Source organism: Sebastes umbrosus, chromosome 10 (assembly GCF_015220745.1).
Source record: "Sebastes umbrosus isolate fSebUmb1 chromosome 10, fSebUmb1.pri, whole genome shotgun sequence".
Taxonomy (NCBI): Eukaryota; Metazoa; Chordata; class Actinopteri; order Perciformes; family Sebastidae; genus Sebastes; species Sebastes umbrosus.
In genome coordinates, this window is record NC_051278.1 from 19,137,924 (window position 1) to 19,163,813 (window position 25,890).

Sequence of the window (25,890 nt, forward strand, 5' to 3'; positions counted from 1 at the left end):
CCCTAGTCTGAATGTGGAGCTGGTGTGTTTAGTGCATGAGGTCATATGAACTGTGTACTTCGCTGTTTCCTCTTCAGACTTGGTTCGAGAAGAACTGCCTGTCAGACGACTGCGCTGCAGATCTGAGGCTTCATGGGAAACTGCTGCTCTCTGGGTAAAAACCTTTGACTTCCTCCTCGACAGCTTAGATTCATTCTCTATCTTTGGCCTTTTCTTCAGTACTGAGGAAGCAAGCAGACGTCATAGGCCATGTGGGTGTGGGTAGTGGAACCATGACGCATGCTTGGAGGATATCCATATGTTTTTCCATACTTAGGGAGTTCCCTTTCTTTTTTATTGTGTATCTTTTACTGTCGGTACATTTTGTTACAGCATGTGTCTGTCATGGTGAGCAGTAGTCATCTTTTACATATGTTCTTTGTTTTACTCCAAAAAACAAGCATTTTAAGGCCACTCTTCTTTGTTTAATAGCATTTTAAAGTACAAATTTCAAAATAAAACAAACTTAGATTTGTTGTTGATATGAATCTTCGCTTACTGCTCGTCCTGTGACATCCCACAGCTGTCACAAGAAGTTGATTTATTCTCTGATCTCCATTGTTTAATTTATGTTCCCATCAGGTTGCATACCATATCCCATCTGGCCCTCGGAGGAGTGAAGAACGTCTCTTTGAACCTGACCATCTCTAACGCTGGGGACGACGCCTACGACACCAACATTTACTTCAACTTCTCCAGAGAAGTTTTCTACATCAACTTCTGGCAGAAGGTCTGTTGCTCTTGTCGCTCTTCTGCTATTTATTTACTCGAGTGCACATGTTTGTTTCTGAAATGTGTTTGGTTGAAGAGATGTGACTAATGCGGGGAGCCAAATCTTACACATGTGTATCAGCTGAATACCATCAGTTTTCCACTGAGATGTACAGTTTCTAAAAGACAGTTTATTTAAAAAAGACTGATTAAACGTCAGGAGCGCAGTCTAAACAGTGAAGCGTACAGAAAGGCAGACCTGCGAGAGGACAGATGAACATAAAGCTTTGCCGGAGCTGTGTAGGCAGCCCTACAGATGAAAGGATAAAGAGCAGGAGAGCCTCAGCAGCAGCAGCAACAGCTGTCCCATCTCACAGCTCCTCTGGCTGACCTGTCACACGCTTCTCTGACTCATTCAAGGCAGACTCACCATGTCAACAACATATGAGCTGTGTGCATGAGAACAAATCCTAACACACATGCTTCATATTCCCATAAGCTTGACTTATGTGCCGTTCAAACCACATTATTCATGTCACAAAAAGGGCCACATTTAATGGGGTGAATGCAGGTAAAGTGAGGATTATGACTGACTTTCATGGAGATATGGATCATGCCTGCTCCTCACACTCTTTGACCTCTCAGAGAAGACAGCCTTCTGTCTCTGTTAAATAAATATCTACCCACTGCCATCCCACATTAATCCTGAGAGATTTTCCTCGAGACCCCGCTGTACTGTACTGTGGATGGATTTCACAGCGGCCACATCTGCCTCTGCTCACGTCTGTCCGCTCACTTGTTGCAAAGAGGCCAGCAGGTCCTCTCGCAGCTGAAAGAGACGCCACGTCAGTCAGAGACGCTCTGACACGAGCTTGCACCGGCTCAGCAGACGCTAGAGGGGACAACATCCATCATGAAGGCTCATAATGGACCTAATGTTTATCCTCCAGCTGGGTTTTGCACCCCTGTGACGGATAAGATCATCCCCATAAAGCACACAACCTGTGACACGATTTAAAACCCCCCAGCAAAGCTGAAATTTAATTTAAATAGAATACATGCTGCAGGCAGATATTAGAAAAACAGTGTTTCAGTTTGAGTTTCATAGCTAATCTAATGAACTAATTAAGTATCAGGTTACCAGCAGCCGCAGAGAGGAACCCGATAAGTCACGGTGGCCCGCTGCACAAAGGGAGCAGGAAGTGAACAGCATGAAGAGATGACAAAGAGGCCACTGAGCAGATGTACTACCGTGAGCTCTTTCTTTGAGACATTTCTTAATTACTACCGGAGAAGTCCGAGGTGATGATGTGAACTCCTTTTTCCAAAGTTAAGGTCAGCTCCCAATCCTCCCCTGAGGCTTTTTCTCCAGTGAGCGAAGCGTGAACTTGCACTCCCCCAGAGCGGGCTGTGTTATCTGTCTGTTGTTCTTGCAACACAAGCTGTCAGAAAGCTGCGGAGGTGAATTGGTTTCAGGAGCGCTGCCTTCTCTCCTGTGGGATTCAGAGATTCTTGGCTTCTGTGTTTTCTTTTTTTTTTTTTATCTCTGAAATGTTTGAATTGTTTGTTCTAGCTTTTTTTTGTAGCAGATGTTTTGTGTCATTGTATTTCTGGCAGTGGTTTACTTCTACTCCACTACATTTCAGAGGGAAATATGGTACCTTTTACTCCACTACATTTACCTGAAAGACATAGATACTAGTTAGGTTGCAGATTAAGATTTTACTCACAGAACATACCTGCCTCTAAATTATGATTTATTAGATTAAACCTCAAAGCAATCTATAAAGAGTTAGCGATATTAAAATACATTTTAGCGGTAGTTGGGCTGGGTGATATTTGAAATCAATAGCATAATATTTATGGGTGTTTGTCCAGTAATGATATACAGTATGTCATAATATAACAAATGTATACAAAGTTACATATTTTACAGTCAATGTGAACATATATAACTCTGAAAGGGGCCATTCTGTAGAATGAGTACTTTTACTTATATTTCTTTAAGTACATTTTGCTGATAATAATTCTTTACTTTTACTTAGTAGTATTATTATGGTGTGGCATTACTGTACTACTTTTATTTAAAGCTATGGTTGGTAATGTTGAGAAACTAGCAAGAGCATGCTAGATTTTAAAATGATCCAACTGAAAAACCCAGCCCATTGTTTCCAACTCGTTTCCAGTGAAAGTAGCTCGCAGCACCAGATCCAAAAGTCCCTAAATCTAGCAAGAAAGTCGCCAAGTCGGCGACACTGACAGTCCGTCCCTTCAGGCCTCCCTCCAAAGCCACTCCCTTATCCGCTTATTACAGTCTTCCAACGGCCACAGATACCGGATTTGTTTCCTTCTTTTGTCAGAGCATTTGATTTATTTATTGCTGTCAGGATGTAAAGAGAATTTCAAGAAGAAGATTACCAACCTTTGTTTTAAATAATGGATCTAAATACTTCTTCTTCCACCACTGGTGATATAACAGTTGGAACAGATGAACACGGTCGTGAAAAGCCCAGAAATTGGAAATGTAACTGAGAAATGTGTGAAGTTGTGAATTTCAGTGAACCTTCAAGTCTAAAGAATATAAGAATCACTGATTTTCTTGGCTATGAAGTGCAGCTTTGCACATGCTATGAAAGCCAAAGGTAGATCTTGATCTTCATGTGGAAAATGGAAAGTAGACAATGACACTGGCTTGGAAAAGGTAAACCGGAGTGGAGCCAAATGTACAAACACTGAAGTGGATGGAGACATAAAGAGACACAGAAATGGGCCTCCTGTGTGTTGTCATCCACACTGACGTAGTTCTCCACTAGAGGCTTCAGCCGACACTAACGCAGGGTAAACAATCCCAGTGATATTTAGTGGGCCTGCCATTTGTGAAAATCCCTGCGTGTATTTGTTCCCGACAGAGAAAGACAAGAGAGAGAAAGTGAAGAAGTGCTGAACAAACAAACTTTGTCACTCTCCTCCCCATGGAGGCCATATGTCCGAGTGCTCTGCTCTCTCTCTCAAGGGCTGCCAGGTGGATGATGGGTAAACAGGCTGACTTCCCCAATCCTGCCCAGTCCCGTGGGACAGGCGGTGTTTGCACAGCAGCATGAAGGAATACAGGAAATAGAGGAAATTCCATCATTGCCAGTTGCGCTGGGGTCCCCACCCCCCCCCCCCCCCACCCTCCCTAAAGGGCTCGCCATCGTCTCCATACGAAGGGCAGCGCTGCTTATTTAAGCTGACTTAATGAAGATGGATGGAAGAGCCACGCCCTGGATTTACACTGGGAATCTGCTGAATAAGGGGAATGGTAGTGTGGATGATACTGTGGATGGATGTCTACCTTTAAATATGTCAGCAGAGACAACCTTCACACCTCTTTTTGGAAACATGTAATAAACACAGACGTTTTGTATGACTTACCTTAAGCCCCCTGCTGAATGTTCCAGGAGCGCTAGTCTGTCTCGTTCTTTTTAACGTTGAAGTCGTGAAGCCGTGAAGCTGTCTTTCATGCTCCCAGCACACGAGCTCAGCCGACAGCCTCTCAGTGAACTCGCGCTAAAAGAATTCTTACTCCTCGTAGGGTCAAGGCCCGAGTGTTTACACAGCGCAGCCGGTGAAGCTCCATAGTGTTTAGACAAGCTTCCAAACACACAGCCTGGAGGTTGTCCAATTACCCACCCGCTAAGATGCGTGTGTGTGTGCCATCACTGCTTTGTACATTCTTCATTTAACCTGATTTAGAGCTTCAATAAGATATGAGAACCTATTTTTTTACATCTGTTTCTAACAATAAACTTTGATCTTACTGTAAATGTTGGCAGGTGTGTGTTTTTAAAGCTGCTGTAGAGGTTCTACTGTTGCTTTTTGTCATGCATATGTAGAACATTACGTTATCTATGATATTTGCATTTATTTTACCCCCCAAAGCCATTGCTTTTTGCCTGGTAACTTATCAAAACTGATTGCGCCATCCTCGTTCCATCGCAGTCTGCGCCTTGTCTACTTCGTCTTCCTCTTTGTGTACTGCATCTCCGTGTGTCACCCACTCTGTCTCCAGTCTGTCTGTCTTTTATCTCCTCCACTCACTCTCTGTCTATCTGTCTTTTTGCAGGAAGAGAAGGGTATTTCCTGTGAACTTGTTGATTTGGACTTCCTCAGATGCAGCGTGGGATTTCCCTTCATGAGAGCGCAGACTAAGGTAGCTCAAACCAAGAGAGAACCGATTGCACAATGTCAAAACTGCATGCAGTATATTTATATCTTTTTTTAGACGTGTTGTATTCTCAGGAAAGCACAATGCATTGGTGTGCAGAACCTCTGATTTATTCCATCTGTTTCTCTCCAGTATCATTTTGCAGTGATTTTTGACACCAGTCAGCTCTCGGGGGAAAATGACACATTGCAGTTCTTAGTTCAAGCAAAAAGGTAAGAATTAAGAGTCATTTTAGTGCATACCTAACAATAGTTATGTTTTATTTCCTGTGTGAATTAAAAAGCAAATTTTACTGATTTTGATTTTATGCCCCGTAGAGTAAATACGCTTTCCGTTGGTATTTGTAGAATTTAATCCTGTATACAAAATTACTGAATAACTTTATTGTTGCTTGTTTGTTGCAGCGCCAATCCCGAGCACAAACTCTCTGACAACTATTTGGATCTGTCCATCCCTCTGGTTCATGAGACCGACACGACTATTACTGGGTAAGAACCAGGGTCATTATGGTAAACTAAAATGAAAAAAAAAGCAGTGAAAAATATTTTTAGTAAGCTGAAACTGAATAAAAAACAATATTAAAACGATATTTATTCAAAATAAAGTAAAAATGAATGGAAATTCATTTCAGTTTTAGTTTTTTAAGCACTAATATATCACTACCGGAAAAAGGAGACGGCATTGAATTTCCGTCAACTCTCGCGATGTTGAACCACAGAAAATGAACCGACTTGACATTCCAGGTGGAGATGACACGATGACGCAATTGCTTCACATCGAAGCCAAAGTAGCGCAAAAATTAAACATTTAACATTATAGCTATTCTTATACAGTTCTCCGTGTATTTTGCATATATATGTAGCTATATACTTCTGAGACATTATACATGGCCCTAACAAAAACTAAAACTACTATAAAGTCAAAACTAAATGTGTAAAAAGTAAACGTAAACCCCTATGAAAAACTGAAACTAAACTAAAACTAGCAAACACACTCTGAAAACTAACTAAAACTAAACAAAATTGAAATCGAAAAGTCATAACTAAATGAAATAAAAATTGAAAATACGAAACTATTATAACCTTCGCAAGAACAAGACAATCCATAACAGTGTAGTTACATTTTTACAAACCTAAAGGTGAACCAGCTTGAACTGGTTTCCCATCTGTTGGCTGTTGGGAAGAGTGGGAGTGCTTTTTTTCAGTATGGAGCTTGTCAACTTGAAAAGCCTTATCTCTGAAGGCTTTATCATAGCTCTGCTTCACAGAGAAGATGTAAAACAGCCCAAATCCACCAGAGGTCTGACATCTGATAAAGCAGCTGTGTGCTGTCTTTAATGTGAAGGGAGGCTTCAGAGCAAAGCTGGACACGTCTGACTGCTAAGGAAAACTGTCCAGCTAATATGACGTCAGTTAACGTGACTGAAGCCAGAGATTTTTACGAGGCTATTTTTCTGTTAGGTAATGTTAATGCATCATCTTCTATCTCTCTCCTGAACACCGTTGTCTGCAGTGTGGTGACGCCGAGCTCCTTTGTGTATGGAAACTACATCGATGCCTCGCGCTTCGTCCAGTTGGAAGACATGGAGTGCAACTTTCAGCCTCTCAATATCACTTTCCAGGTACTGTTAGCAGAGACCATATATGGAATTTTCATTATTTTTTTTACGTTTCTTTATATATTCACTTCTCTTCTCCTTTGTCTCCATCTTTCCCCGTCTCTGTGTGATGTGGTTCCAGGCCATAAACAAGGGGCCCAGCAGGCTGCCTGGCTCCATTGTGGACATCAGGATACCCAACCGGCTGGCTGGCAGCGGAGCTGACATGTTCCACATCGTTGAAACTCAGGTGGATGCCAACAGCAGTCTATCTACGTTATTTATCCAGGCCAAATCATTATTTATTAGTTTGTTCACCTGCAGGCAGCCACATTTTTCGCTCATTTATCCCGCCTGTCGGACTTCTGCTTCTCTTCATGGCACAGCTGCCCGTATCCGCCTCAGAGGACACGTTTATGTACAGAAAGCTGCTAAACTGGTGGTCTTTTTGTCGTGGCATGGCCAATTTGCTTAGTGTGAGGTACCACCAGGCCAGTGAAATCCTGAGCCAAGGTGTTGACGTTGCTACTGAAGCTAGCCGACCATTTAGTTTCACAACATTTTGCATTTAGATAAAGAAACACAATACTCCCACTGGGTTTAAATGTTTTCTTAACCCTTGCATTGCTCCTTTCATATAGGTAGATCATGGGGGAGCTCAAGCTGTTAATTGTATTTACTGTGAATGGGCAGACGGGGTTGACTGTATCCCACCCTCCTTGAGCCCATCTGGAATCACTTTTAGGGGATCAGACAGCTTGCACGAAACGGGAATGGGACACCTGCAGAGCTGGCTACTGCCCAGTACCATCCCCAGCCTGGAAACACACACCATTAACTCTGTTAACACTGCGTCTAGCCTGTGGCACACCGGACAGTTGCACACTTATATTTTATAGCCAGATATTCTTACATTTTACACAGACCTCCATTTATTCAGACATGATATACAAGTTCCCGACTGTTGCTCCATATGTGCTAGATTTTCTGCACAAATTCCCGCAATCGTCATTATTTAACGTGATATTTCTGTCCTCGGGAGGGTTAAAGTTAGTGCATGCTATGAATCTTCACACCAGCAACGACAGCAGATACACAGGACATGAGAAAGCACAGCAATAAAAGCTCACACATGCTGGGTGGCAACAGAGCGGACAATGAGGAAAGGCCAGAGGAGATTTCCACCTCCAGAGCTTCAGGTCGGACTGAGGAGAGGGGAAAGGGGAAGTGTTCCCTGGGGGCTGGGCAGTAAAGCAGACACCTCTAAATCACTCCATATGGGAAATCTGTCTGGGAGGGGTACCAGCCTCTTATTGGGGAGAACTTCCTGTCCCGGAGACTCATAACAATAATGGGATCGGGCCAGTTTAGGTGACAAAAGTGCTTGTGTGTACATTTTTGCTGTCAAATCCCAAATCTTTGCAACATAAACATGACAAAACTCCTGCCTTCCTCCGCAATAATGACACATATTGTATTTTAAATCAACTTTTTTCCTTTATCACTGTCCTGTTTCAGGTGGCAGAGGGCCGAGGGAACTGCACCCTTCACAGGAACCCGACACCGTGCACCGTCCCCCAGGACAGAGACAGCATCTTCCACTCCATATTTGCCTTCTTCACCAAATCAGGACGCAAAGTCTTGGTAAATACGCCGCCCTCGTGTTGCACTTTGACATTTCAGAGGTCACTGACAGTCACCCCCTGTGAAGGTTTCCGTTTTTGTTCTGTTTTTAGTCAGTGCAACATCTGTTTATCACACATCCTTCTTTCTCCTGCTCTCTCCCACTCTCTGTTTCTTCTGTCTATTTTTAAAAGGACTGTGATCGGCCTGGAAGAGCGTGTATGACAATCTCCTGCAGTCTGGGCCCACAATTAAAAGAAGAAGCTCTGAGCATAGATATGAAACTTCTACTCAACACTGAAATTCTCAAGAGGGTAAGAAACTTGTTACAAGCTTGATAAATTTAGTCGCAGGTTGTTGTGATTGTAATAGTAACAGTAATCCACCCTCTCTCAACTCACAGGATAGTTCCTCTGTGATCCAGTTTGTGACGAGGGGCAGTGTGCAAGTAAATGAGAGGGCAGTGGAGGTGCCAAACGGCCTGCCAGAGGACATTTCTGTGAGTACATCACAAACTGTTAATTCACCATCTACCTGCATTTATTACCATAATTAAGCAATCTTTGACAGAATGCAAAAAAGATCAATTACAGCACACAAAATAACTAAATTGAACATCATGATCAGGTGATGTCTCACAGCTTCAGAGTACCAGAGGTTGGGTTTCATTGTTTGAAAACTACTCAAAGTTGCTCTAATCAATATTTTTATATTAACAATTGGTCAGATGACTATGTGTAAGGTGAAAGTAGTCAATTATAATGACAAACCCACAGAATTATCACCACACTCTGTAGTTCCCCATAGCTCTTTTTAGCGCTTTACGCCGAATTCACACCAGAGCAGCAGCGAAGTGTGAAAAGATGCGATGGTCGTTTAATTCTGCGGCGAAGTGCGGCCAAACAAAAGTTGGGAAAAGTTTCACTTTCAGCGGCGAAGTGCGGCCAGAGAGTACCCCGCAGTCAAACAGTTAACAAATCCTGTGACGTGTTGACCTATGTTTCAAAGAATTTCTTCCTGACTGAAACACATGAATACACCTCCCGTCCGCAGAACATTTTTATTATTGCAGCGAGCCGCACTTCGCTACTGTCTGGTGTGAAATCAACGTTAGGGTCTCTCAGCTCATTGTTTTGGTTTTACAGCTTTAGGGGCCGTTCACATGTAGTGCCTAAAAACTTGTGGAAAACGCCAGCCGTGCCGCTTTCATCCTTTTATCCAAGGTGCTTGGCAGGTTGCGCTCCTGTCACGCCCTCCGTTACTAAGCAACCAAAACCTGCGCACTGCAATGACGATGATGATGACTTCACTGACTAAACTAAACTCTTTCCAGCACCGTAAATCCCTCACAGTAGCTTTACTGCTTGAGTTCTCTGTGTCAGTTTAGCTGACCTTTCAACCAGATGTTGTGACGTCCTTGGGTGGAAAGTAAAATAGTCCTTTGGACAGATATAAAGCTTTCGGTAGCCTTTGCACTAAAATGAATAACTTCACCTCCATATATTAGCAGATGCTAACTGAGGCTTGAATCCAGGCTTTCTGGTTTGAAGGACAGGGTACTCACTACATGGCTATGCTGACAAAAATATATCAATATGCATATATATTTTTATCTTTAGATGCACAGCCCATCGTGTTGTGGTTAGACTATCCTTTAGCCGCTGATGTGAGCCCAGAGAACAGCTGGGGACTGTGGGTATACACTGTATGGTGGCGCTTCTATTGGCGCCTTCTTTTCGGGGTCCTCAGCTGTGCTCAAGGACAGACCCTCCCCCCACTACTGTTTGCTGAGTGATTGAATGGCCCACCAGATCAGATGTGATGATTATACTGAGCACCCAGCATGCTCGCAGTGGGATCTCTCAGGTGATTAGGGTGCTGACCGGGGCCGCAGCTCTGCTGACCCTGAGCTTCAGACCTGCTCGGAAAATTCTGACCTGCTATGAATACGTCCATACCATGCCGCTCTTTCAGCACTTACTGAATGTGCTCATTGCCCGCTATGTTTTAGTAAACACAGTTACCTTCTCCCTCAGGAGCCGTGCTGGCTAAGTACACACTGCAGAGTATGATTTGTGGTCCCTGGTTGTGTCGCTCACAGCAAGCCGCCTGGTTGTCAGCAGAACGACAAGCTCACTTTTTAATCTCCCGTGACATGTAAACAAACTGATGTAAATCTATAGGATTCTGTTGTGAGTACGCAAGTTACAAACTTAGCTTTGCAGAGCTGAGTGGAATGCACTTCACATTCAATTACACATTCCTAGAATTAAATGATTGCACATAAATTTGGAGAGTTGGAGTGCAACGACCAGTAGAGCTTTCATCTTTTCTGTACACGCCACCGCCTTGGCATGCATAACAACAGTTAGATTCCTGAGAGTAACGGGGGAGGTGTTAATGTGGGAAATTATTCAACAGAAAGATTAATCTCCAGTTGTCTGCTTGGTTTTTGTCTTGGCTCACAGTTGGCGTCTCATGCCACATTTGTGCTCAAAGCAGCACTGCACACACTCGAGCAGTGAATTCCTCAGTCATTCCTGAAATTGTCCCACCATTGTTTGCAGAAACAAATTACGCAAGATTATCTGACATTTGGGAGATTACACAATATTTGCCTTTGTTTAAGATCATTAGTAAATAAACCCATTATAGTTCATGATACCAGTGAATTTTCCATGTAAGGCCTGGATGCTGACATTAAAGCAGGCTTAGCTGTGGTGCAGAGTAATGCAATATTTCACTCAAGTCAAACCACTGTTTATTCAGTGCAAATCTATTCGAACGATCAGTGTAATTTTGTTGGAAATGACTCATATACAGAAGTATCAAAGAGCTTCAAAGTAGAAGGTCAAAATGGTTATTTTACTGTGACACAAACACACGTAATGGTAATTGTTAGAAAATCAAATAAAAACCAAAGCCCTGGTGCTAGAAAGTGATTTAAAATAATTGTGTTTTTGTCAGCGGATACTGCTTCCCTCCATTTTTAGTTAAAGTCAAGATGAAATTAAAAATGCCTTTTTAAACCCTTTAAGATCACAGCCCTGCCTATTTAACAATATATGCAACAAAAAAAACAATTCTTTGTATTTTTATATCAACATCAATCATCAAACATAATATGATATATGCTTACATAAGATAGTACCAACCAATTACAACAAATAATATCATGACATCCATCCATCGACAAGGGTGGAGGCTCCGTATCGCGCTACACGCGCCGACTTTTTAGCAGTCCAATCAAGTGCGAAGGATTTGATTTAAAATCCCTCTTGTAACTGTACACCGCTCAAATATTTTGTTTCACTGGGAATAGTCACAGTTACAGAAGCTAAACTTCCGTTTCACTGGGACTTTAAGCGTTACAGTGTGGACTGGGTTAAGTGAACTGAGTTTGCTGTCAGTGACAGATTATCCAGCAGGTCAGTGTTCACTCGTGTCATGGGAAACAGCCTAAATAGCTCTTTTATTTATTGTGGAACCAGGCTATTTTTTAAGAGTTGCCTCCCGAGATAACTCTCAGAATCCGCCTCATGCTATGAGTTTATAGGCATGACGCTCCGAACTGAAAAAGGGAGTGGATGATATATTATTTTGAATTGCACTGACCTAATAAGATGAATACTTGTTGGCATTACACACATACTGTAGAGCAGTGCATTATGAAACAGTGATGGTCAAGCTTACTGACTAGTTCTATGATCTTATTCATACAAGTGATAAAAACATAAAAGGCAAGATCTTGTTAGACAGTTGGAGCCATTGATGAACTCCAAGACAATAGAGTCTACAGCCATGCTGGCGGCTTTTTTAGGCTGTACTAAAGCTAATGTCAGCATGTTAACATGCTCACAATGATAACATGCTGAATGTTTACCATAATCAAAATCTGCGTGTAAGCATGCTAACACTTGCTAAGTAGCACGAAACACAAAGTACAGCTGAGGCTTATGGGAATAGTAGTTTTACAGGTATTTTGTCATAAACCAAAGTACTGGACAAATTCGTTCATTTAGACAGGGATGAAAAGTCAGGGGACAGCCAATGTAAGCAGGATTCATCCTCTGGAGACCATGAATGTAAATGAGATGGCAATCCATCTTATTGATGTTCCGATACTTCAGTCTGGACCAAAGTGGTGGTTCCACCAACAGACTGAGACTGCCATCCATAGAGCCACGGTGCTAGCGTCGCTAAAAATTAGGTAGTTTTGGTCTTTGTCACCTACGATTTCTTTAGTCGATTAGTCGTTTTTTTCATGCTTTTTTCATGCTGAATGACTTATTTCCAAGAAACTTATGAGCACATCTCTGGTAAACAGAAGATTTAAAGTGGTGCTTTTGTTTGATTCTGATCTGTTCATTAAATCCACTAATCAATTAGTCGACAAAATGTTATGAGTATTAGTCGACTGAGAATTTCTTTGGTCCATGACAGCCCTAGTCTCTTGAAACACGATAGCGTCTAGTATAAACAGATTCTGAATCCACATTAATTTCAACAGCTTTTGTGTTTTTCTTTTGTATGACTGATTAATTGAATGTGTGTTCTATATAAAATAAACTCCATTAGAGTCCAGTTTCATGCTGTTTTAAGGTTTACATGTAGCTCCTCTTGAATCCAGTCAAGACTCGCACAGCTAAAGCGACTGAAACAAGATGTTCTTGGTTGTTACTGTTGCACTGCATTGCATCATTAGCAGCACATGACCTAATGATTACTCTTGTGCTCGTGTTGTATCTGAGTGTGACTCACCGACTGACTGAAGTGTTGTTGTGTTCCAGCTGGTGTTCGAGGCTCTCCACAGTCAGGAGCCGAGGGGTTACGTCGTCGGTTGGATCATCGCCATCAGTCTGCTGGTGGGAATCCTCATCTTTTTGCTGTTAGCTGTGCTACTCTGGAAGGTAACCAACACACAAACACAGACTGTGATTTTACCAGTTTACAGCATTTGTCTGAAAACTGCTTGATTTTCTAGCAATGTTTATTAAGTAAATAAGAGGCAGTTGTCACAAAGTTGCGTGTGTCACAGCCAGAAGCGCTGCGTCCAAGTGTCAACACAGTATCCAGTTGTGCAGAGACAGCTGGAGGTAGGGGAGGACGTGGGGGAAGAGCTCGCGTTGGGCCTTTAACAACCATGAAAAGGACAAATCAGACCGGACAATAATTCACACCATACCATTCACATGAAAGAAGAATCTGAAAGGGAAATTGCAATTACACTGATGTCCAGAGGCCCTGTTAGCACAAAACTCCTTTTCTTTTTCACTGCTTCATTTTCCACCGGGAATACCACAACGAAACCTTGGAATGTGGGTCCCCCCCTCCCCACACCATCCCGGTCCTCGGACCTTGCCAAAATAAACCCCACTTACAAGAGCAGCACATGTCCTGTATTGCTCTTTTCAGGAAATGCCTGAGGAGAGTACAGGTCTGTATCAATAAACTTTAGTAGTCAAACGCAGATAAATGAATGGAGTCGTAGTGAGAGAGGCATCATCCCCGTGTGGCTTTGTTTAGATACGCACCAAGAATCTGCTGCTCTCTCCATCCATTCATATCTCATATACATTACACTTAGTAGTTGAATGTAAATTAGAATACAGTATTACTTTCCTAAAGAAACAACACATTTCTACAGGAGAAAATGAGAAAATGAGAAAAGTGCTTGATTTGCTTCCATCCATGCCGGTGGTTTAGCTTATTAACGTCAAATTGTGTATACTTTACAGTACTGCCGGCCATTTTTCAAAGCATACCATTCCATGATGTTTCAAATTGATTTCCTACCCCCCCAAAACATCCATCATTTTCCATTTGTTTCACTGCAGGAGAACTTGCAGATATTTGTAAGATGTATTATAATCCATCATGGTGAACTCAAAGATTTGAGCTATTATTATTATCGTGTTAAAATGGTGTTATTATTGTAATAATGCAGCTGAAAGAAGAGACTGATGAATAACACTGCACTTACAAGCTGTGTAAAATCAAATCCAGATGACAAGCAAGAAAATGTTGAAAATCACTTTTTTTTTTTGCATTAAAAATGTTGCTCTCCTGCAGCTGAGCCCGCCCCTGAAGGCACCAACATGTAGTCCCTTCTAGTGACTGCATTACAACACAAAAATCAGTGTTCAATACACAGAGACAGAGACTGATACCAATATTGATATTAAAAAGTTGAAAAATCGAATGATAAACTGGATCAAACAATATCTTTTTAGCATAAATGCATAACACGAGCAAACATTTTTTGATAACAATCCCTTAAATGTAGTTAATAGAACCAAGAGCAGGACATTTTACAGCTGAAAAAAACTAACTAATACTAATAGTTGTTAGTGCTCTCTAACTATGTTGACAAAACTGTTTCTAAATTATCAGCAAGTTACCATCAACATATCTGTTGGTTGTATGTACTGAAATGTCTTGGTACTTAAAGGAATATGTCACGGTTACAGTGCTGCTCCCAGCTGAGATATAACGGTGTAACCCCCGGTAACACCACATTGTGTTCTAATCAGCAAACCAGCTGCTATAGCTGTAGCTTCATATTTACCGTACAGACAGTCAATCCAACGGTACGTCTCAGGGTGCGTTTTTGGACGAGAGGGATCGCCTCGCTTCCCTGCATATGACGCTTAATCGGCTGCCACTAGACACCAGGCACCTGATTGGACAAACGCTTTCACTCGTGGGCTCCCAGCTTTTAAACCAAAGCCAACATGACGGCTCAATCGGAGACTTTCTTCTCTTATACCACGAGAATAGTTCACCAAAATGTGTGTAGTATGACGTTAGTTTTCCAGAGGTGGCGAGTCATGTAGGACGCCCCTGATTTCCATAAAGTAGTTAGACCTCAACTTTATGCAAATGAGGAGCGGGCGACGTGACGGTCCGTCTCTCGAATCGTGCCGCCACGCTTCTAGAATGCATTGCACGGCTGCTTACATAGACAATGAATGGGAAGCGTGGAAAGGACAACTCCCGTGGACACGTGCCGTACCTCTCTTCAAGAGAGCAAATAAGTGTATTTCCATTTTGAATTGTTCCTTTAAAAGTTGACATATTTTCCAATAAGTCACTAAATGCTAATATGACGTGATAATATCAATATAAAATAAGTTTTTTTTTTAAATTACCACCTCAAGAGAGGGAGATCTACCTTAAAAAGTTGTGATATGCTTTGGAAAATGGTCAGCGGTGATATATGTTAAGTATACAGTATGTGGTTTTTCATTCCTGTAGTCAGATCTGACCACAGATACACCGCACTAACTTACAAACCACTTCAATTGTTGTTCCTCTCGTTCTTCGACAGATGGGATTCTTCCGTCGGCGCTACAGAGAGATCATCGAGGCTGAAAAGAACAGGAAGGACAGCGATGAAAGCTGGGACTGGATGGAAAAGAACCACTGAGACTCGTGGTGGGGGTCCCACAGGAGCCAATGAGATTAGGGATTGGGTCAGGAAGGATCCAATAGCACGTGGTCTCGCAGCCCAGCCGCCCCAGTGGCACCAGGCCCTTCAGTCTTCCATATGTGGAAGAGAAGAATATTCTCCATATTTTTTGGAGACTTGATAGTTTTTTTGCGGGTGGGGGTGGGGGGGTCCAGGAAACAGGCTTCTGAGGTGACAGTGTGGCTTGCCAGAGGACACTTGCTGTGGAAATTCAGCTAATCTCGACGGAGAGCGGAGCTGTTGATGGAGAACCACATCCGTGCGGGGATGTGGGGCGACGGCATGAGTACTGGTGGACAACAAAACCCTCAGGGCTGTGTTACATAGCAAATTTATTTTTATACATACACTTTAAGCCATATTGTATAAAAACTGGGCTTCGAGAAGAGATGGGGGTTTGAAGGCCATTATAAACATACTGTACCTACAGAATGTTTTCCCAAAAGCACTGATGTTTGATAAGACTGAATGCCTTGGCTCCATAGCTTTACTTCTTATGCCAAAGATATGTCCTGTACAGTATATGATTGGAGTCGTTTGTATATTCAGTTCTTCCTGGGAGTGAAAGATTGTATCTTTTCTGTACTATTTCCGGCTTATGAATATATCTGTTTTACACATCTGACTGCCCCTCCCTCACACAGATAATCAGCCGGAGCTAATTCGGAGTTTCGGACCCACGCACACAACGATTCAAAACGCCGTGTCTTCACGTCATCCGCTAGAGTTGTCCCAGAGGCGCTGAGGGTCCAGTAAAAGCGCTCCATGAGGTCATTAGCATCTAGTTCAGGATGTGGTAATCAACCGCACTGTGGAGTTCTCTATTAACACTTTATTTGCCATGTTTCCTTTATTATCCACGCCTGAAATGCAGCAGCTGTGAATGATACCATTATTCACATTGCAAGCTTTTCCACAAGCATTCCTTTAGTTATGGTCTGGCTTTTTAACCGATGGTTTGTAGGTGATAAAAATGGGATGTAACAACGAGATTTTGTCAGATTTAAATTTGAATCTCTTGCAATGCTTTGAATGAACACATGTTTTGAAAGTGCAATGTGCAGGAGTAGAGAGAGAGTTATCTGAAGCTGCTTTTGCATGAATGATTGCTCAGGTATGCAGTTGACTGTTTAGATGGACCCCCAAAAGTTTCCATGTTCAAGTGAAGATGTGATTCACTATGTGTCACGACACGAGACCTGATTTGATTTATTCCCAAACCCTTTCCAGACTTCACCCTAAGCAGACCATATTTAATTTTACTATTATGTTATTAGGCATCAGGTTTTAGCGTGAAATATGAGATGCATTACTCTCCACGGCCAGATGAAAGTGTGCGATGGGAGTCCACCTACAGTCATTTAACGGGGGCCCATGGCAATGAGTAATGCCCCAAAAATAGGTGGGAATGTGCTGCACTCAATCACTACACATAAACGAGCTCTTTGGGGCTCATGGGAAAAAGCTCATTTTAAGTCAACATTGAGGAATGTCAGCTCCCCGACAAATCTGCCACTATTAAAGCTCACAGCTCCTCAGTACTCAGATGTTTACCCCACATGTTGTTGAGAGTCTTTTTTAAAGCCGGGTTTGATTGTGAGTGAAAGTTTGCAGAACGCATTTTATATTAAATGTCCCTAAAGAAATACGAATATTAACTATTTTATACATTTGTAGAGCTTTAATCGCTAAATATCATGAATTAAAAAAAGTAAATAATGCATTAAAAAATAACATTTTGAAGAATTTATCAATGAAATTTGGTGATGATTATATTAAGACAGATATTTTGCAGTAGACCTGAGTCAGATTTAAACGTGCAATTCCAAAGAACAAAAACTATATTTTAATATGTTTCAGTGCTAAGACACTTTATGGCTCACTATGATCGCTTGGCTCTCTATTTTGTTCTGTATGAATCTTTTATTGAACCTTTATTTTACCATTTAAGTCCACTGGCATGACGGCATATACTGTACACATTCACGTCTTCCCTCTGCATCCGTCTGTATGCAGAGAAACCGACACTTGACATTTTTATTGCTAAATTTGAACTGTGATGGTTATATTGCGTTTGTATGTTTGTTAATCACACCGTTATTTGGGGTTTTTGTTCCGAGTATACTACTGTCACTGAATACCATTTCCATTATAGTGTGCTGTATGTTTGATGTTTAAAGTCATGTTGGAGCTGTATATTTATCTGTTGATAAATTTTAGAGTGAAATTTTGTGGCTCTGGATGCTGTTTTTTGTCAACGTGAGTCCAGTGTGGTTGTTGGTTGGTGTGTGGTGCTCTCTGCTGGCTGTGTACAGTCAAAACTCTCCATGAACAACTACATATTCAAAGTTCTTTGAAAACTCTTTAGGGGGTATATGCTGTAATATTCGCTTTAACATGTTTTTTTGTGTGCAAAAACAGAATTTTTATTATGAAAGTCTAACATTTCATTGCTTATTTATTTAAAGTATATACGTATGTACATCCTAATCAGTGACAATTTTGATTAACAATTTGTTATTTATCAACCAAAAATGCCAAATACTCTATTTCTAGCTTCTTAAATATGAGGATTCACTGCCTTTCACTGTTATATCATTGTAAATTAACTGTCAGTGGGTTTTGTTTGGATAAAATTATAGGTGGAAGAAGTACTCAAATCCTGTACTTAATTAAAAGTAGAAATACCACAGTCTAAAAATACTCCATTTCAAGTAAAAGTTTTGAAGTAGAGAAGAATTATCAGCAAAGTGTACTTAAAGTATCAAAAGTAGAAGTACTCAGTGTGCAGAATGGCTCCTTACTTGAGTAAATGTACTTAGTTACATTCCATCACTAGATAAAATTAACACTTTAAAGATGTAATCTTGGGAAATAGGAAACATTTTGAGTTGTGACAAGCATTTTTCACTTTTTTTTCTGACATTTTACTCTGGGTGGATTCAGCAAAAGTGAGCAATTTTTTTAACACTTTTAAGCAATTCAATGTTTTCTATACTAATTACAAAGTTAAACTGTGTTTTTCTAAAATAACATTTTAATAAATTATACCACCTTTATTTATATCTCAGGCAAGACTGACTCCATATTAAGACACTTCATGTTGGTAAGCCATTTTTCCTATTTTTGGTGCGCCTGGTCTCCTTTTATAATAATGCATCTATAGCCTCAACTCGGTGATACACAACCATGTTATTTACATCACATTTTTCAGGACAAACTGGGCTATCAGAATATGTACGCTACATTGATGTCACATCATGAATGTATAGTTATATCACCATAAATACAAAAAAAAAAATTGAATCTCAGATATTTATTCAAATCACACAAAACACAATAGTGAACAAGACTTTGGGCTTTTGAAATTTTCTTCTAGGCTTTAATGAAAAAAAGCATTATAGCCAACACAGATCAGAAACTATTTACATTACAGAAGCCAAATAAAATGCACAAAAATGGAATAACAACTATACTATATATATCCATGGATTGCTCAGTATGTCAAGAAAGGCATCACTCTTTATACTTGGTGAGGTCACAGTGTGTGTTTGGTCAGGTGACCCCAGTTGCTATGAAACACTGAAGCTCCTCTGTGGAACACAATGAATTATTAATACAGCCACCACAGTGAATATACAGCTCGCTTTCTTTTGACCGGAGAATCCCACTGCTCACTATGTCCTCTCTATTTGATCATGGGTTGATCAGGACGGCGGCGGTGGAGCAGGTGGTCGCCCCAATCGCAGGTCACCTGTGCCACTTGGTGCTGCTGTGTGACGGAGCAGAAGAACCAGAGCAGTTCATCCAGTTGGAGGCAGCAGCTCAGACTGTGGCTAGAGCTACTGACAACATGGCAACAGTGGCCTCCAGGTGCGTATAGTGTGGAGTTCACTGAGCTAAAGAATGTATTATCACATTAACACCAGTCTCTCTTTAACTTCCAGGCTAATTGGTGACACAGAGGATGAAGTTTTGCACATGGAGATGTCGTCCCTGTTGGAGTCGGTCACTGTGTCTGGACAACATGTGCTGCTGGCAGCCCAGAAACTCAGCATCCAGCCCAGTTTGACTGAGCACAGAGAGGAGCTCATCACTGCTACACAGAACGTCTTCCTGGGAGTAGTCAAAGTAAAGTGTGATTAATCTTCTCCTGGTTTAAAAGGTGTCTGCAAGCATATATATATACAACTTTTATATCTATTTCTGCAAGTATGTTAGATATTACATGTTTGAACATAAACAGAGATAGAGAGGAAGGGATGGCTGCAGATACTGACTGGTTAAAAGCAAAGAATAGATTCATCTTCCACAGCTGCATCTACTTCCCCAGAGGTTTTCTTAAATGTGAACACTATAGCCCATTTAACACAAGAGGCCAAACTGTTAGCTGCTTTACATTTTACACCTGAAATATCTCATTTCTATCTCAGTTATTCATCCCTGATCCTTGGCCTAAACTTCCAGTGTTAGAAAGAATAAGAAAGATAAGAAACAAGCAGTAACAAGCACCCTTATCTGTCTCTCTGCTCTCAGGTTCTGCTAGTGGACGACGACGCTGCTGTCAGGAGGGTTGTATCTGCCGCTGATGGAGTCCTGGAGCGCCTCTCTGAGCTCGGCGCCGCCTCAGACATCAAGTCTCTACTCAAATCTTTCCAGGTGTTTTCAGAGGCTCTGCTTCTCCTCAACAGTCTGACGGCGGAGAGAGCGAACGCCTTACAGGACCCCAGACAAACCAAACAGCTCCTCGATTCCCTGGAGACCCTGAGGAGGTGCATCTCGATGCTGCACACGGCCACGTGCACGACCATCAAACACCCTACGAGTGAGCAGGCGCAGGCGGCCAAGAGATACATCCTGGATAAGGTGCAGAGCACAGTGAGCGACATTGTTATGACCCTGAAAAGTGAACGCCACGTTGGATCACTGGGTGCTTGTGGGTATTACACAGGGAGGAGGAACAGTCTGTTGCAGCTACTCGCTAGTTCCTCCTCTATCGGAGGCAGCGGCTTTGACAGCGTGGTGAGAGATCTTGTGTTTCACTGTATGGTGGTGGCAAACTCTTCTCGTAGAGAGCTTCAACAACAAGTGGTGTGTCATTGTCGTCACATCCTGCAGTTCTGGTCAGATATAAGAAGGATTTTAAAGACCTCAGAGGATCAGAGCATTGAGAAGATGTGCACGTTGTTGGCGCAGCAAATACAAATGCTCGACGAAACCTTGATGAGCGCCGTTCTTTATCAAGTCTTGGACACATTTCTTACGGCGTCTTCTACAGTCGAGGAGCTTTTCAGTGTGACGAGACAGATCCTGGTTGCACATTCTTCCACAGAGATGGATCTGAGCTCTATTCAGCCGCTAGTTGAGGACTTCATATCTTCCACGGACGAAATAATCCAAGTGGCGAATTTTACCTCAGCCGTTGCCGTTGACGCGAAAAGTTTGGAGAACGTGGAGAACTCGCGAGTGTGCCTCGCGAGACTCAGGGCTCGGATCGCGCCTCTGTCGCTGGAGCTGGCGGATAATTCGATGCAAACTGTTCAAAAGCTTCACGAGGTGTGTCAACAGTGGGAGGAGGAGACCGGTCAGCTTCAGGATGCTCTCAGCGATGTGATGGACGTGAGGGAGTTCACCAGTATCGCTATTGACGAGGTGGTCGACGATCGGCGCGGGTGTGACGCGGCGTACAGAGAGCAAAGCTATAAACTGTTTAATGAACACGCGGCGAACCTTATTTGTCACATGAAGCTGGCGGTTCACTCGGTGAGGAGGCACTTGGATAGAAGCGATGACCCCATCTACAGGAACGGCCTCCTGGTGCTGCTGAAACAGGTTCAATCGTCTCGAACCAAAGTGGGCGAGTCGGTCAGAGACATGCTTTTAGGTTCCAGTCTTAATGTGGAGGTTTATTCTGCTTTTTCGGATGATGTCGCCATGGCTATTCAGCATCTTAAAGTGCTCAGAAAGGGACTTGACGGCCAGCAGCATCCACATCTCCTGAGCCCGCTGCGAGAGGGGGCGCGTCAGCCTGAAATTATGTCACGTGTGCCAGTCAAAGACACCTGTGAGCTGATGATAAGAGGCTCTCCTGTTTTGGAGGTTATGGAGAGGGATTCACAAACTGAACATGAGGAGGAGCGCTCAGATGAGGAAACCATAGAAGCAGAACCGACTCATAAATATGACACGGGTGATTTATACATCCCAGCTGTCTCCGCTGAGCCCAAACTGATCCACAAGCCTCTCGAATTTGACCTTTTGCCCCTCTTGTATGAAGTTGTGACTGTGACTAAAGGCAAAGATGTCACAGCGCTCAACCGGGCCTGCACTGGCGTTCTCGAGCTGTCGAACTGTTACGCCCAAGCCGCGAAGGAAGCCCTGGCCGTCGTCGACGCGGTCGATTGTCAGACGTTGGAGAGTTTCAGAGCGGAGCTGGTGTCGCTGACGCCGCTGCTCGTCCAGACCGCTCAAGAGACGGCGATGAGCTCGGCGATGAGCACGGAGAGCGTCTACAAACACAGCACGCAGTTCACCGACCTTATTAACAATACCCGAAAGGTTTTACTGCCAGTAGCCGGGAGTTGGTATCATTCTGTTTACGCCGAGCTGCGAGGAACAACGGCAGCCGCTGTTACGCAGCGACTAAACGAAGTGATGACTTTATGTGCTGACGTGGTCCAGCTCTTGACGTCATCTGATTTAACCTCGCAAAGCGACGGTCAAGAAACATTCGGTGTTTTACACAACAAGCTGAACAAAGCCCAGAACAACACCAGGTATCTGGTAGAGTTTTCCACCTCCCTGCAAGGACAGGTGGATCAACTAGAGGGACTCTGCATCCTCTGGGGCCTGTCTATTCAGGTTTTGCTGAATTCTCTTGATAAGATGTTGGGAACGTCAGCTGCTGTGAACCAGCTGAACCCTCAGAAACAACTATCGACGTTGTCGGAGAACTCGCTTCGAATCCAAGAGGCGACGAGGCTGACCAGCCTAAACTGTAGGAGTGCTTATAAATCCAAACAGCTAACAGGACACCAGGATGAACTAAGAACCCTGACTGATGCTTATCTCAGAGCTGCCGAAGAGCTCGACTTAACGCCGAGCGTCATGCAACTTGCAAAATCTGAATTCTTTCAGAGACATCTTTTGATTAAAATCAGAGTGCTTTGTGGTCATTTAAGCAAAGCGAATAAGGATTATGACGCAGCACTTCGAAACATTGTCAGCGTTGCTCATTTCGCTGCCAAACACTTTAGGGAGAACGCAGAAGACGCGGAGCAAAAATTTGACGACGCAGCTCAAACGCTTTTTGAAAATGTAAAACATGGGACCGAAAGAGTCGAGGCCTGCTTGAACTACGTCCGCGACCCGCGTGCCCGCTCTAACCTGAGATCCATCAACGACCGGCTGTCTTTTCAGATCTCTGATATAATCAGCAGGGCGAGGCTCATGGTGGAGACTCGCTACATCTGTGACACGCTCAGTCTGGAGGTACACATTCAGTGCTGGGCGGCCAAAGCTCACTATGTGGTGGAGGAGGTCAGGAAGCAGGACGGGATTCACCAAGAGGCTAAAGAGAACATCAGGGCCGGTCTACAGGGAAGAGCACCTGAGGATGTTAAAGACGTGTTGGCTACAGTCCCATTTAAAGTCAAAGAAGTGGAGTTTCCCTCTGACATGACACCCTGGCAGAAAGGCAACACAGAGAGTGTAGATGCTGCACAACCAAATATGAACATGGCAGCCAAATATGGACCTGGAAACATGGAAAAATATGTAGGTATCTCATGATTAACACGATTTTAAAGCTCTTTTATGTCACAATAAATCACACCCTATGTTTCTCTATAGGACGGTGTGTTTGGCGCATACAAAGAGGCTCCTTCGCTGACCTACACGTCCCTTTTTCTAAAGCAAGAAAGCGACAGCTGGGATCCTAAAGACAACAGAATTGTCCAGGTGACCAGGAAGATGGCCGACACATTGTGCTACATGACTCAGTACCTGAGGAAGAAAGGCCCAATACCGGTAACAACCACCAGAGGGCACTTTTTCTGCCTTTATCTTGATATTTCACAGGCAACCCTCATGCACAATCATTCCTTTTTTATTCCAGAATAAAGAGGCTTTTGTCACTGCTGCCAAAGATGTGATCTCAAACTGCCAGTCGGTGACTCAGTTCATCAGAGTCATCGCCAACCACTGCCTGGATAAACAGTGTACGGTTGAACTCTCCCTCATAGTCGAGCAGATTCTCACCATCACCAACCAGCTCAACATCATCTCCAGGTCAGAAGAGAGGAGACATAAATCACATGCTGAAAACAAAGCTAGAAAATACAGCTGCAACTAACGGTTATTTTCATTGTCGATTAATAATTAGTTGTTTGGACGATAAAATGTCAGAAAATGGTGAAAAATGATTATCAGTGTTTACTAAAGCCCAAGATGACGTCCTGAAATGTCTTGTTTTGTCCACTACTCAAAGATATTCAGTTTACTGTCATAGACGAGTAAAGAAACCAGAAAATATTCACAGTTAAGAAACAGAATTTTGGAATCAGACAAATTTGACTTTATCCGATTAATCGATTATCAAAATAGTTGGAGATTAATTTAATAGTTGATAAATAATCGATTAATCGTTGCAGCTCTAGATTTAATACCTTTGGGTTTTGGACTGTTGGTCGGACAAAACAAGCAAGTTGAAGTTCACGCTCTGGTAAATTTGATAAATTAAACGATTAATTGATTAATCAAGAGAATAATAGGCAGATTAATTGATGAAAATAGATGTGATTTGCGACCCTATTTTCAAATCTCAAATGTCTTGTTTTGTCCACAATTCAAAAATATTCAATTTATTGTCATAGAGGAGTAAAGAAACCAGAAAATATTCACATTTAAGAAGCTGGATTCAGAGAATTTAGATTATTTTTTTCTCGAAAAATTAATCAAACCGATTAATCGATTATCAAAATAGTTGGTAATTAATTTAATAGTTGACAACTCATTGATCTTTGCAGCTCCACAAGAAAATAATGCTAAAGTAGGGTAAAGAAACAGTTTTTCTTCATGTTTCCTCAGTGTCAACGCTGTAACACCTGGGTGCAAATCGTCTGATGAGATCCTGGTGAAGAACGCACAAAATCTACTCCAGACGGTCCTGCGTGGGGTCCATGCTGCAGAGACAGCCTGCATCACAGTAAATCTAACATCACACACTAATCTGGAATGATATGAGGTCTTCTCCGTGTATTATGTAGCTAGATAAGATGCAGAAGTGAGTTATCTCCTCAGCTGTTAAAGCTGCACCATTTTGTTCCAGGGTTTGAAGCAGCCGGAGCCAAACTCAGACGGTGCGGAGGCTACGGCCTTGTGCTTCCAGTGGAGGAGGAAACTGGAGATCCATCGAGCCCAGCAGACCTCCAACCCAGAGACTGATGAGCTGGGTTTGAGGAAGACCTCATCCCACCCAGTAGCACCCAGTCTTGCCCCGCCAGTTGGCTACAAGTGACCAGTACCCCATCAAAACACAAGTTGTTTCTCAAGAAGCCTAAGAAGATATGAATCATTACCAGTTAGACTTTCTGTATATACACTGTAAAAAATGTTTTGTCTGTATTTCAAAATGACAGAATTTTTTTTTTAAATTACATGTTTCATTTGTGATTTATATGTAAATGGTCTTAGATTTACAGTATTTTTTTTTTAATCACAATCGTAACTATTTGTATTTAAGCTTTTCTTGATCATTTTTAAAGATAATTATTCTGTTTTTATAGGTTTATGACTCTATTTTAACAATTAATTTATGTTAGAAGAAAAGGATTTCATGGAATTCTAAAAATATTATTGTAAAAAAAACAGATTTTTTTTGCAAAACTTCTGAGTTAATGTAAATTTGGGCTTTTGCAATGTAAAATTAAATGTTGTTTTATTTGTTTATTTATGTTAATTAACAGACATTTTCTGGCGCCCCTGCTGCTGGAAAATTCCCGTTATTTTACACCTTTTTTTTTTTTTACAGTATACCCTTGTTTTTATGAGTCTTCATTGCCTATAACTTTAACCACCATTTCTTTGAATTCATTTAGTTTAGTTTGTATATACAAAGTTATTTTACAACAATCTTTTTATTTTATTTATTTATTATTTTTTTAAATAAATAAAAAAGGAGCCTAACACAGATACATTTTTGTTTTCTATTTGATATAATAACATGAAAGCCACTCAATCCTT

At 42.1% G+C, this 25,890-nt stretch overlaps 2 protein-coding genes across 2 annotated transcripts in view; both read left to right on the top strand.

Moving 5' to 3' along the window:
• The window catches only part of itga9 (integrin, alpha 9), a 54,556-nt gene extending 36,686 nt beyond the window's left edge, over positions 1–17,870 (top strand). Inside the window, exons 17-28 of the mRNA XM_037782840.1 lie at positions 78–154; positions 622–769; positions 4,856–4,942; positions 5,090–5,169; positions 5,362–5,445; positions 6,470–6,578; positions 6,697–6,804; positions 8,073–8,198; positions 8,372–8,491; positions 8,581–8,676; positions 12,968–13,087; positions 15,508–17,870. Of these exons, the coding sequence (XP_037638768.1) occupies positions 78–154; positions 622–769; positions 4,856–4,942; positions 5,090–5,169; positions 5,362–5,445; positions 6,470–6,578; positions 6,697–6,804; positions 8,073–8,198; positions 8,372–8,491; positions 8,581–8,676; positions 12,968–13,087; positions 15,508–15,606 (1,254 nt within the window). The 3' untranslated portion in view covers positions 15,607–17,870. The remainder of the gene's footprint in view (positions 1–77; positions 155–621; positions 770–4,855; positions 4,943–5,089; positions 5,170–5,361; positions 5,446–6,469; positions 6,579–6,696; positions 6,805–8,072; positions 8,199–8,371; positions 8,492–8,580; positions 8,677–12,967; positions 13,088–15,507) is intronic.
• A 1,136-nt stretch (positions 17,871–19,006) lies between these two features.
• Positions 19,007–25,320, top strand: LOC119495166. The gene is made up of 6 exons (XM_037781401.1): positions 19,007–19,779; positions 20,185–23,424; positions 23,500–23,676; positions 23,765–23,937; positions 24,736–24,853; positions 24,977–25,320. The coding sequence occupies exons 1-6, from the start codon at positions 19,555–19,557 to the stop codon at positions 25,163–25,165; spliced, it is 4,122 nt and encodes a 1,373-aa protein (XP_037637329.1). The 5' UTR covers positions 19,007–19,554; the 3' UTR covers positions 25,166–25,320.
• Positions 25,321–25,890: the final 570 nt, after the last annotated feature.